Source organism: Cheilinus undulatus, linkage group 21 (assembly GCF_018320785.1).
Source record: "Cheilinus undulatus linkage group 21, ASM1832078v1, whole genome shotgun sequence".
NCBI classification, from domain to species: Eukaryota; Metazoa; Chordata; class Actinopteri; order Labriformes; family Labridae; genus Cheilinus; species Cheilinus undulatus.
In genome coordinates this window covers 18,974,102-18,987,356 of record NC_054885.1, presented here as the reverse complement: position 1 = coordinate 18,987,356, position 13,255 = coordinate 18,974,102, and the positions used below count along the sequence as shown (strand labels likewise).

The 13,255-nt window shown below is 40.9% G+C and overlaps 1 protein-coding gene across 2 annotated transcripts in view; it reads left to right on the top strand.

Moving 5' to 3' along the window:
• The window catches only part of znf385c (zinc finger protein 385C), an 81,579-nt gene that overhangs the window by 32,297 nt on the left and 36,027 nt on the right, over positions 1–13,255 (top strand). For both annotated transcript variants that reach the window (XM_041817047.1, XM_041817046.1), the window contains exon 2: positions 4,361–4,503. In XM_041817047.1, coding sequence (XP_041672981.1) covers positions 4,361–4,503 — 143 coding nt within the window. The remainder of the gene's footprint in view (positions 1–4,360; positions 4,504–13,255) is intronic.

Genomic DNA, 13,255 nt, shown 5'->3' with positions numbered 1-13,255 from the left:
TCTGCAGTTGCAGACACAGTGTGGAACTTCACATACGGACAAATCAGGCATACATGGCTCTGACATTCATGTTCCTTTCATTACATCTCTTTCAAAGGGAGGAAAACGTCTCCCCAACCTTCTGCTTTTGTGTCTTACACATCACAGACAAGGCGTACAAGGGTTGTAAATATCCTGTTAAATAACAGTACATCCGTAAGAATAATTCCAAAATGTGTATATTGATTTACTTTATTTTCGTGTTTTAGCTAGATCTGAGTTGAATTTTTCACTGACTGGAGGGAAATGTAGTCCCTGTGAGTCTTTTGTGTGGGTTTTGACTGCAGGACCTGACAAACAACCGAGCATTTCAAAATCTCAGTGTGACTCAATGAATTCCTTTTATTTTGTCATCACACTAAAGCAGGGTCCACACTACCAGATAATCATAAAATCATTTTGGGTCAGATTACCCCCCTTCTGACCAAAGTCAGCAAAGGTTTGAATGGTTGTAAAGATTTTCCTGCCAGATTTTCCTGTGCTGTGAAGTGTGTTTAGAGCAGCCAACCCCAAATGGCGACCCATGGGCCAAGCCTGCCAGCAGGTGTCATCTGGCCCACAAGACATTTGGGGAAAAAAGATGGAAAATTTAAAAAATATATTTGTTTTTAATGTTTACTTACTTAGGTGTTTCAAATAAAAATTTTCACTCATTTATCATGATCTTTCTATAATCATAGCAAGGAAAGGATGTAGTACAATGCAATAAATGGGTTAAATATGGCACATTGAACTCCCTTCACAGCAGGGAGGAGCATCGCAAAAAGACGCATGGCAGAGCTTGCAGCTGCAGCATCATCTCAGCTCTGCATACATGCTGTCCAAAAACAACAGGCTGATACAGTCTGCGTGATTTTTAAGACTGAAGGAGGATTTATTGGTCTACTTTTGATTTTTTTTTTTGTAAGATGTAGAATTGAACCACAGTGCGCAGCTGCACAGACTCTCATAGAGTCCAGCCCTGCCCTCACCTCTGACTAGTTTTCTGCATCTTATGTCTTGATGAATATCAGAGGTTTTTGCCTTGTAAAACAAAACTTCTATACCTGTTGGGAATTAAAACAGCTGCTTTCAGGATAGCAAATACTTTCCCTGCGTAATAGTCCATCAGCCACAAACACAGGCATCGTATCTCGCTTTGGTGAGTGATTCAGTTCAATGTCAGCCTGATTTAACCCCTCATTATAAAAAATCTGTAATGCTAAACTAATATCAACTAAATTTATTTACATTCAATTTAATTTTATGTCAACAAGTGGTGCAATTATGGCCTTGATCACTTACACATGAACGGGACATTGTCTATAAATCCTGTGGTGTATTTAACTCCACGTCTCATCAAATGGTAAAAATTCCTCTCATAACGATAAAACAAATTCTGAATAACTGAAAATTTAATCCTAATCTGGACACAGGCTGTCCTGTTACATGAGAGGTCAACATTTTTAGTCTTGGTGCAGCACTAAAAGGCATCACAATTATGCATGGAGATCAGCCAGTTCATGTTCAGAGATGATACAGACAGACCAGACATGAAGAAGAACTACTCTGGGGGCTCAGACATGTGCTTAAAAGTCAATTTTTCACTCAGTAGGTGAGAGTTTGCGGCTTTATGAGCAGTAATAGCGCAGCAGTCTGGGAAATATCTCCTCAGGATCCTCATCTCTCTTTCTCTGTCTCTAGACTCTGTGCACTGATCCCAGGTCGGGTGAAATAATCTCGGGGTCAGATCAGAGATTGGTTGCCATTTTAAAGCCAAAAACAGTTATGTTGAATGTATATTTGTAATGAATATTCCAGTCTTGTTATTTAGCATCAGTGGGTCATGAAAATGTTAGAAATGTGAAAAAACTGCCGCATGATACAAGGACAGCACATTTATGCCTTGGGAATGTTAATGGTGTCCAAATCAAATTGGTGCTCAGGAATACTTGATTGGGGAACCCTGGTTTAGAGTGATAGTACCCTGCTCAGAAGAAGACTGGAGCCACTTGAGATCGTAATTATTTATGATGTTAAATATTTATGATCTGTTGTGTGGGAGGAACACTGAGGACAGCTGAGCAAGTGTGAGCAGGATTGCTCAATGGAATGGAGCAATAGCCAATCAGGACACAAGCTGACTGAAAGAGGAAGCACAACATATATAACTATGGTAACGTTAGTAAACAAAGAGCATAAAGTTAGAGGGATGTCAGAAATGGAGGACCGGCTTCCTGAAGCGGTCAAAAACCTGAGTGTTTATCCAACATGTCTTGTTAACAAATGTGATAGTCAACCTGACAGAGAGGTGGACTTGCTACTCCAATAGATGCAGGTAGCTAACAGCTTTTGGCTTGTTTACTCTAAGATCACATTTAACGGTGAGATTTGTAGTTCCAAGAGTGGTGACTGGTTGTTCATAGCCAAAATATGTTTGATTTTGTTGCGTGCTGTGTTGATCATCTCTTTACAAATCACATACCTCAAAAACAAAAATCGGTCGGAATTTGCAAAACAGTCTGGCTGCAGACCGCAGCTCTCAGACTTCCAATCTTGCAAACCTCTGCTGTGAGATTCAGCATCTGTCAGAATTAAATCTGGATTAAACTTCCAGTTGGGGTTTGGGTAAAGGTTAGCGTACCAAAAGTTAAAAGTCAAAAACCTGACCTAGAAAACCTATGTCAGCTACATTTGCTAAAGTAGCTGTATTTGCTTATTGAGTAAGAATATTTTGTATGCTAACTACATAGCTACTTAGTAAACATTACTAAATAACCCAATGTAGCTATGTTAGCGTCAGCTTTGGCAGTGTAACTTTTTGCAAATGTAGCTAAAGCTCACAGAACTATGTTAGCTGCACAGGTAATGTGAATGTGTGGTTTAAATAGCTAAAGCTATTAAAGCAACAAAGCCAATGTTAGTAAGATTAGCTACATAGCTACAAAAGATTTAGCAAACGTAGCATAAGCTAGTCATTGTAGCTTTGTTAGCTTAAGTTTACAAAGCTAAGGCAAGCCACCATTCTCATAAATGTTTCTACAACTGGTCTATACATAAATTTATCTCAAATTACACTTCTGACCTTTTTTTCCTATTTATTTATGAAGTGTTGCGTAGTCTGTAATCTTAGCAATGTGGCTGTTTTATTTGCAGCCAGACTGCACTAATTATTAAAGATGAATTTAGAAATATATAAAAATAAATAAATATAGAAATTAAATAAAAACTGGAAAAAATTGCAAGACAAATAGCAACTCTTGGCGGCATCTCACAGTAGTGGTCTGCAAGAGGGCGCTGAAATCTACAGTCTGAAGCCAGATGCCTTTTGTATTTTTATCACATTTTGCACATTTACAAAACTGTTTAAGATTTTAAAGATCTTTTAATACATGCCAGGCTTAGAATAGCTTTTTCTACAGATGTTATTCTTCATCATGCACATTGAAACAAAAATACACTACACTCCCATCTTTGAATATTTCATCTTTCTTAATCTTTCCTTCTCTTTTTCATCATCCTTGCTACTCCTTCCCTCGAGAAGAAGCTTTTATTGAACTCTGTCTTCTAAGTGGCTGCCGTTATTTCAAGGTTGTTGCTTTCATTCTGCAGTTTTAAGTTTGTTTTTACACAGAAATACAATCACCTCACAGAGCGTGAGCCTGTGGCACAAATGCTTCCATGAGAGGTGTAGTTTAGGGTGACCACAGTGACCTGCAGCTGACACCGATGATTGATCCTGGTGCCGGGATAAGTGCCTGCGCACCGGTGAGCACACCGGTCCACTGAAACGCAGCCAGGCGGAAAATTAGAAATCTCTTCATCCCTGGTCCATTTGAAATCCGATATCTTCCATCTTCCCCTCGCACTAGCACCTTCTCTCAGCCAATAAATCAGTAATTAAATGATGTGTTTCTCCGTATGTGTGTGTGAGTGTGTGTATACACATGAGGGCAGGTGCATGTCCTTGGGGGATCAGTCGGGGCAGTCGGGGTAATGAGAGTATTAAGACTCTAGCAGAGCATCCCCTCCCCCAAACACATATGTACACATTCTTTCACCTACCTGCCTTCACTGTTGCCCCAGATACAAGCATGCCCACTTGAAAACACACTGTTTTGCTCAGTTGTGTAGGACAGTGTGTTTGCTAGGTGGAGGTGTAACACTGCCTCTGGTATCAAATAAATCAGTCGGGCCTCCTCTGAGCGTAGCACCTGCCCTCTTGGAAACCATGAAAGCTACTTTACCCCTTCAGTCTCACTGGGTCAGCAATGCTCCCTGGTGTCAGCACCACTCACTGTTGTTTCTTCACATGTAACATCTATCTCTCTGTGTTGTCAAGGTACGTCAGCCCAGGGCAGCCCCCTCCTGGCTTCCCTCCCTGTCCCAGGACGGCCTCTGCAGCCCCAGCTTGACCTCAAACACCTGCTGCCCTTCAGACTCAATGGCTCCTCTCCGCTCAGCCTGTTCCCTAACTTTAACACGGTGAGCACATTTAACAATTTCAACCACAATAGATGCTCCTAACAGGCTGGTAAATACTACGAGTGTTATTTACTCCATCAGGAATATGATGTTCGTGGGTGAATCATTTCCCATCAGCAAAATAATTTGTTCTCTGTTTGGAGACTTGCTTCTTTAAACCAAGAGCTGCTCTTTGTTTGACACTTTCTTGCACTCTTCTTCAAGTCAAAGGGTGCTTAAAAAAGCTAAATAAAATTCAACATGTTAATATTTGGTAGTCTAAGGTGATGGAATCTTTGATTTTAAGAGTCATGGTTGTGATCTACAGTAAATCAGTGGCTCTCAACTGGCCTAGCCTCAGGAACAACCACCAACCTTTTCATAAAAAATTACATCCAAATTGTGTTAGATTTTCATAATAGATGTCTTAACTCTTAAACTGTGTCGCCCCATGATAGTCAAAACAGTAATTACAATTAAGTTAGACAAATTAGTATTTTTCTCATTAATAACACCCTGCAAGACAATCCAATGTCATCTCTAAGTTGTAGCAAAGCCGCCAACTGCTAACTTGGATAGTAGCATATAAATCAAGCATATAGCGTTAGTTCAGGCTGGCCACGGAGTCAAGAGCTGCCATAATTGAGACGCCCTCAACAGCTGACAGCAAGCTGATTTGCTCTGAGCACGCTATTAGCTAATCGCTCTCATGCTGCCTCATTGAAACGGCTCTTGCCTGGCTATGCTTTGCCGCTTTCTGTGCAAGCTGCTCTTGCAACCCTCCTCCATCCCAGCTCCTCCTTTATTCTGTTTCTGACTTAATCAGTGAAATCCTGTTGTCACTGATGCCTGTTCTGCTCTGGATTATTGCTGCTCCTTTCCCTGCCTCATTCTTTCCTTGTAGGCATAGGAAGAGCAGGAACATGTGCTGTTCCTGCCTGATGCTTTCTACGTCGGCTCGTGGAAGGGCACAGAGATCCCAGAACAGCCACATTGCCAAATAAAAAGAAAAGCATCAGAAAGAAAATTTGTAGCTGCAAAAAGGGTGTTTCTCGACAAAGTTATCCTGACTGAACTGACTATCTGTACATTCAAAATGCTCTACTACGGATATAATCCAGCACAGTAGGCAGATGGTGTCTCCTGCAGAGCAGTTCTCTGTTAACCTTGCAAAGCCAAGGTTTGTCTCCAGGTAGATCCATCTTGCAAAGCTCCAACTGGAAATCAAGTTTGTGCCAGGTCTGGACAGTTCAATCAGCATCATTTGAGAAGAACTAAGTGGTAGCTAAAGGTGTAGTTTAGTTGTACTGAAGATGTTAAAAAATGATGAGGCGGTTAGCTCAGATGTAGCAATAGTGGCAGTAGCATGGCTAAACAGGCTAAGCTAACTCATTTAGCTAATCCCATGCTTGTTTGTATGTTTACAAACCTGTCTTTATCTTACTATACCTTCTAATTCTTGACTTAAATATATGGATATATTTCCAAATTCCAAGATAATCAGACTGCACTTCGTATTGACTAATAAATCTACAAAATCTATCAATCCAACTTCTTATTTAGTTGACTTACCTCTGCAACCATATAGTACTTGTTAAAAAAATTCACCTCCTTATGGGTTTTATAAATCTATCATGGTCAAAATAATTTGGCTTTTTGCTGCATTCATTTTACCCTCTATCTTTACAAGCCTTGCAGAGAAGCATCCCCACAGCATGATGCTGCCACCACCGTGCTTCACAGTGGGGATGGTGTATATGTGGTGATGTGCAATGTCTAGTGTCCACTAAATATAAGGTGTTGCCTGATGGCTTAAAAGCACCATTTTGGTCCCATCAGACCAAATAACTTTCTTCCACTTGATAGCATTCTAGTTGACACACCTCTACAACCATATATAAAGGGCTGCTTGATCTGAATGCAGGCTTTGCTTCACCCTTCAGATAAGCTGGTGTCACATGAGCATCAGCATCTTTGCTGATGACACCCTCATGAATTTGTCTTAAACCCTTTTACCAAACTGTTGGGTTTTTTTTAGCCCCCCTGCTTACCTTTCCTCGGTACCCGGAATTAAAAGCTTGTATCTTTGATCCTTTTCTTACCAGCTCTACACCCATTGTTGTTTCGTGTGTATGAGTGCAGGCACTTGAGGTTTCTTTGATCCTGGTTTTACACTCACCGTGTAGCATGTGTGTGCACACAGTGAAACCTTCTCCAGTTCTGTGGTGTTTAAATGAAACGTAAGCCAGAGCATTCTCTCCAGCATGCACTTTACACCTTTTTTATACCAAGCGAATAAAAGTAGGATGAGAGGAGGAGGAAGGGGGAATTTGGCCACACAGACGTCTGGTTGACTCGTTCTTGAGGACACAAGGGAGGGGGTGGATGAGACATAAACGTTTTCTGTGTGATATGTTTATATATGAGTGGGGGGTCTCCAACCTGGGATTTGAAAAGTGCAGTTTGTTCGCTCATTCTGCCACCCACTGCTTTAGGCTGCGGTGTCTCCTATACCCACCTATGGAGGATTGGGTAGCTCGGCAGCAGAGGCAGCATGGGAACAGTCTGACACCCTCATGTATTTATATTAGAGGTGGAGGCAGCAGGGCAGGTCTCTGGTCAGCGTTTTGCTTATGTTTCAGTTGGGAAATTGCTGTTTCTATTCTCACACAAATGTCTGTGGCCCACAGCTTTGTTCGAGCATTTATGGTGCCTTGTTGAAATAATTCTGAGAAGCCATTGCAAATATGCACAGTTTATTCTGGGGCATTTTGCTCAGGTTTTATAAGTAACAGAGGTATCCATTAGCAGTCATTTTAGAAGAAAAAAGCTGTAGATTACTAATAAATGTAGTGTGCTGGTATCAAAGCCACCCATAAGGTGGTATAGAGGGGAGAGTTTTCTGGGGCCAGCCAGATTAGGGGTTCATGAAGGTCAGCATAATCATAATCCATTGTTAAGTTCAGCTGTGATAACCATATGTGATTTTTACATGAATAACCACTGTTACCAAAGCAACAACAAAGTGAAGATGAATTATATTTATTTATGCTGGGGAACAATATAGCCTTTTTCAAAAGGTAAAAAAACTATTTTCTTAAAATGGATTTACCTTTTGTTGGTCATGTCAACAATGTAGATGGGCACACTGATATAAACCATTACAAAATAATGTTATTCTTCAGAGCTAGGCCATGATATGCACAAATGTCAGGATGCCCGAGAATAAAGTAGAAGAAACTAAAACAACTTTGATAGAAAACATTTAAGTGATTGTATAAAGTGAGCAAAAATTGGCAAAAATGAGTTGATAATGGCAAAAATTTGCTTTAAGTGGTAAAAATAGGTTTGTAGTACCAAAAAAGGCAAAAAAATTTGCTTTAAGTGGCAAAAATTAGTGTTAAGTGGCAAAAATGTGCAAAAAGCTGAAAAAATTAGTGAAAGGGTGGCAAAAGAATTGGCAAAAGTGGGCAATGGGTAGCAGAAATGGGCTTATAATTGGTAAATAATGGCAACAAGAAGTGGAAAAAATGGGTTTGAGGTACCAAAAAAAGAGATAAAATTTAGGGACAGTGTCAAAAATTGTTTTAAAATTGCAAAAATTGGGGAAAAGATGGCAAATTAGTTAATAGTTGCAAAAATGTGTGTAGATTACCAAAAAAGTGGCTAGAGATTGCAAAAATGGGTTGATACTGGCAAAAAGAAGTGTTAGGCTATATGGGTGAAAAAAAGGCAAAAAGTGGTTGAAATGGTCAAAAAGTGGCTAGAATGGATTAAAAGTAGCAATATAGGGCAAAAAGTTGCAAAAATTAGGTCTAAACTTGCCATAAGATGTGGCAAATATCTGTGACAGGTTACAAAAAAAGGCAAAAAATTGTAAAAAAAAAAAAAAAAAGTGGCAAACAGGCCAAAAAGAAGCTAAAATTGGTTCATTTTGCCAAAATGGGGTTTCAGTTCCAAAGAAAGTGGCAAAAATGGGTTAAAACAGTAAAACAAATTGCAAATATGGCTTAATACTGGCTAACAAAGTGGCAAATGAGCAAACATGAGCAAAAAGGGGTTAGAAATGACAAAAAGAAGTGGCAAAAAAATTGATTAAAAATTGGCACAAATAAATGATGCCAACATATAAACCCAATAATAGCTCCACACACTTTTCAGCTCCAAAATAAGGTAACTGTTAGCTAGGGCTATCCTCGATAAATCACAGCTAGGGCCCTTTCTCTGTTTTTTTCAGGAGCCCAGCTAATTCTGTTGGTAGGCCTACTGGTATACAGGATCATAGTGACATTCAGATCCATTGTTCAATAAAATCCAAAACCCACATGAAGAAGTAGAATCTACTAGTATGCAGACATTATGATAACCATGGAAGTCACATCAAATCAGTGTCACTTCAGTCTCAAAAGGAGATGATTAGCCCCCATAACACACACTCTGACAGTGCAGCTGAGGCATTAATCACAAAGTCCATTCAACACGGAGCCCCAGGTTCTCTCAGCCATGATAAGGCACATGTTGTCCCAGACGTGTGCGGGAGGGGGGAAAGATGAATGCACCTGTCTCCAAAACTAAATATCCTCCGGTCCTCCAGGTATCCACCCCCCACCCCCACCCTCATGCCTCTGTGTGTCTCTTTCTAGCTACCTTGAAACCCCATCACGGACACAGCCGCCCGGGTGCAGGATAACTCCTGTCTGCACCACCGCGGTGGGGGAGGACGCAGGGTTTGGACAAAAGGTGCATTTATAGTAGCTGGTTCAGGATGACTGCAGACAGACAATGGCCACATTCTTCGCTTCTTAAAACAAATAGCTGTGTGCAGCCTGCCCTGCAGAGGTGGACAGGAGTGGGAGAGCTCGGTTTTATGCTCAGGCTTTGGCCGATGAAGAGAAAAGTCGACTGGTCCCAGAGGTGGCTTTGAGTCATGTAGAAGAGGGCAAAATAAAGCAGCAAAAAGACAAAGGTGGCCCTGAGGGAGAAACACACCTCCACTGTGGAGGTTTCAGTGTCAGGGGTGTTTGTATTCCCTCTCACACCTGGCCTTGAGGAAAACGCAGTAAATGGTTTCCACTCTTGCAGAGGGGAAAGCTCTTTGTGTGGTACGAAGAGATCTGATGTTGTTCAGGCTTGTGGCTCAGAAAAAAAGCAAGAAAGTGTGCCCTCCTGCTTCTGTTACTAAACAGACACGGCTTTATCGTTTAGTGCCACTGGTTTGCTTCCACTCAGCTATCTTTACATGATGTTTAATCACTGCTCTCCTCATCTTTAATCATCTATCATCATCTAATATGGGGGTTTACAACCATTTTTCCTTTCAGCCCCCATACTTGTATCGTAGAGAAGCTGAGTCCCTTCCCAAGATTGGGGAAAAAATGAAATGAGACATTAAGGAGCAGCAGTAGACTTGTAGAGGATGCAGTGGCCTAACAAAGTGTGCCCAATGGTTTGAACCCACAACCTTCTGGTTTTGTGATGATCATCTTGAACCTACTTAGCTATAGTTGCCCCCAGGATAAGGTTCCACCTGTTTGTTGTTTTTCACACAGACCAATTTATATCAAATACTTGAGGCTGCTTGGCTAGGTGCTTGATTTTACACATGTGGCAAAGGGTCTGAATGAAACACCTGAATTCAATCATTTACAGGTGTGGCCAAATGCTCCATAAATTTTTTATCACCTTCCACACTAAAGTAATGAATATTTTCTCTAACAGCTGGCTGTATACACCGAAGCATACTAAAATGTAATGAGTCAGTACAGCTTGGACTCAATAGTGTTTCATTGCATGGGCTTAGCTGAAGCTTGAGCCCAGCCCTTGACACCTGAAGCCCAAAATGCACCAGTACCACAGGGTTGCATCGCAGCATATGACAAGCCACAATTGCTGCCTCAAGCACACACCAGCAGCACGACGCCTGTCAAACTCCCCACTAGAGGGTGACAAGGGAGAGGATTTTCATTCCCCAGAAATAATTACGTCCTGTCTTAATCCCAAACCAGATTAAAAAAAAATCCCATCCCACTCTCTGTAGAATAACTCCCTCTCCTCTTTTTTTCACTCCCATCCAATCCTGCTCATTCGAAGTAGTTGAATATCTACCAGAACATGTTATCTAATGCTGTATTTACTGTATTTGAGAAATTGTTTACCTTGCCGTGGCCTCCCACTTTTAGGCCCCGTCCACACAGAGACGAATTCAGGAGTTTATGCAAAAGTTTTTTGTCGTATTGGTGTTTCATCCACACGGAAATGGCGTTTTGGGTGACTGTAATCGATACTTTTTGAAAACGGGTCCCAGAGTGCACAAATCCATAAACTACTACCGTTTCGTCTCCATGTGGATGGCCAACTGCATCTTTCTTGAAACGATTACGTCACAAATAGCGTAGCTCTCTTAAGATGCCTGTGCAGGTCCGGCCAAAACAACAATGGTGGACTACACGGTTGTGTTCGTGCTGCAGAATCTACTGAGCTTGTTATGGCTTTTATAGCAAAATCTGATGCTCCTTTATCTCCACCGTGAAACGCATACACCATATGTTCTTGAATCCAACACAGAGAACAACCAGAAGTACAACTAGAAGAAAGTTTGTGTTAGTTTTCTGTGATCTTCCTTTCTCTTTTGGTGCATTTCCATGGCAACAATACAGCGCCACGTACAGGCTTGGCATATGCACTACAGTGTTTTCAGTCATTTTCTGTGGTTCCATGCTTGCGCGGATATTTCCTGAAAGGATCCCGTCTTTATGGAAAGCTTTTTCAAAACAAAACGGCAATATATCGTTTTCTTCTCCATGTGGATGGGGCCTTATTCTACTCCTTGAACGGACGGTGCCGCTAAATTTCTTCTTCTGTGCCACTGAAAAGAGCTGCTACTCAGCAGCCGAGATGTTTAAAACATTTCACCAGCCACAGCCAACTGCAGCTGGGATTAGAGGAATGTCCTAAAATGTCATGGCCACAATTGTTTGGACACTAGTCAAACAGTACCACTGTGTTTTGGAATTGAGACTTCTGTGAGGGCCTAGTTGTAAAGAATGATTTAAACACGATGTAGCAGCTACTTCATTGATGTTGTAACTTAAAAAAGAAAAAAAAAACTTAAAAATTACAGCAATAGCACATCCAATAAAATCAAGTCTTAACTACACATATAAAGTTAAAAAAATAACATTAAATTTTTTGTGGATTTAAAAAAAAGGACGGTTGGCATGGATAGCATCTCAACCTCTGTCTACAGGTTCTACATGTTTATGTGTTATCTGCAACAAGACACTGAAATGAAATGATATGAAATGTACAGATACATAAAGTTGCCCATGTTTGACAGTCAACCAGTTGGTTGATGCTAGCATGTTCCTTGATGTCTGGTTTCTGATGTAATGGGGAACCAGAAAAGGTCCAATAGTAACTCACTGAAACGGGGCACATCGTCAACTAGTTTAATCGAGTTGGACATGCATCCTTCAATAGATCACTTTATCCCTAGTCCTTACTGGGATAAGGACAGTAGTCCAGTTAAATAGCCTAATTGAGCTTTAATCCTAGCTCAACTCAGCTGTTTGTGAACTGGTTTCATTCCTCTTTCCAGATTCCCTTCTACCATCCCGGCAGAGGAATGAGCCAGCAAGGCCCTGTGCCAGCCTGGGTAGAGATCCAAGGTGATTGTAATGTGATCGGGTGCAGCTATGAAATCAGCTGTCATCATAGCTCACAGACTTTCTAATGATGTCCCAGCTTTCACTGTATTGTTTATAGCATGTCGTTCTGGGACCCTCTGCAGTCTTTTCACAGACAGTTAAAACTGAATTAGCCGACCCAAGACAATCAGCTGAAACACTGCCCTGTGGGCTGCAATGACTCATAATGTATTAGACAGGCACATTTTTCTGAGGTTACAATAAACTCTAACTGCATCAAAATACAAGCTGCAGCGAGGCTTAAAAGGCAATAAAGTCAGTTTAGAACAATCATACTTATCCTTAAGAGCTTGCAGGGAGAAAAACACAGTGTTTGATTCAATCCACAGACATCATGAGACATAAGGATTATATATAATCAGGCTGTATCCTGCCGCACTTATCAGTGTAAGCTTGATATTTTGATAGAGAGCAGTAACAGAAAGAAAGTTCTAAAGTCCTTCTGCAGTGGCTCATTACTAAAAGGAAATTTTGCTTGTATGTGCTTATTTAGAGTGCTAACAGGTCTACTTTTCTTTAATGTTTCCTTCACTCTTAACAACCTTACAAGCACTAAAGCTTAAAAAGAAGCATCTGGAGTTAAAAGAACTTAAATTTTTGCAAACCACAGATGGTGTTTGTGAATAAGCCTGACATTTTCACATCTCTTTAAATCAAACAAACCATGAAAAAAACACTCATCAGTATTATTGTCCATACATTTTGTATGCAGAGTATCTTTCCGACTCAAAATGGAAAATTGCCCAGTTTAGTCCTTTACTCCTGGTCTGAAGAAAACGCAATCTGACAGTCCTGTGTCATACTGGGAGTCATTATAATGATACCTGCCACTCACCTGGCATTTCCACCCACAGATCCACAGCCAGTGGAGGTTCAGAACTCTTCAGCTATGGAATCAGCAGATTTTATGCATCATGCGCCTTAGCAGTCATCAACCCCACTCTGTGATTTTAGGTGGTCTTCCGCTTCTAAGCTGAGTTGCTGTTGTTCCTAAACGCTTCCACTTCCTAATAATATCAGTTACAGTTGGCTGTGGGATATTTTATACATCTGAGGCAACAGGTCTG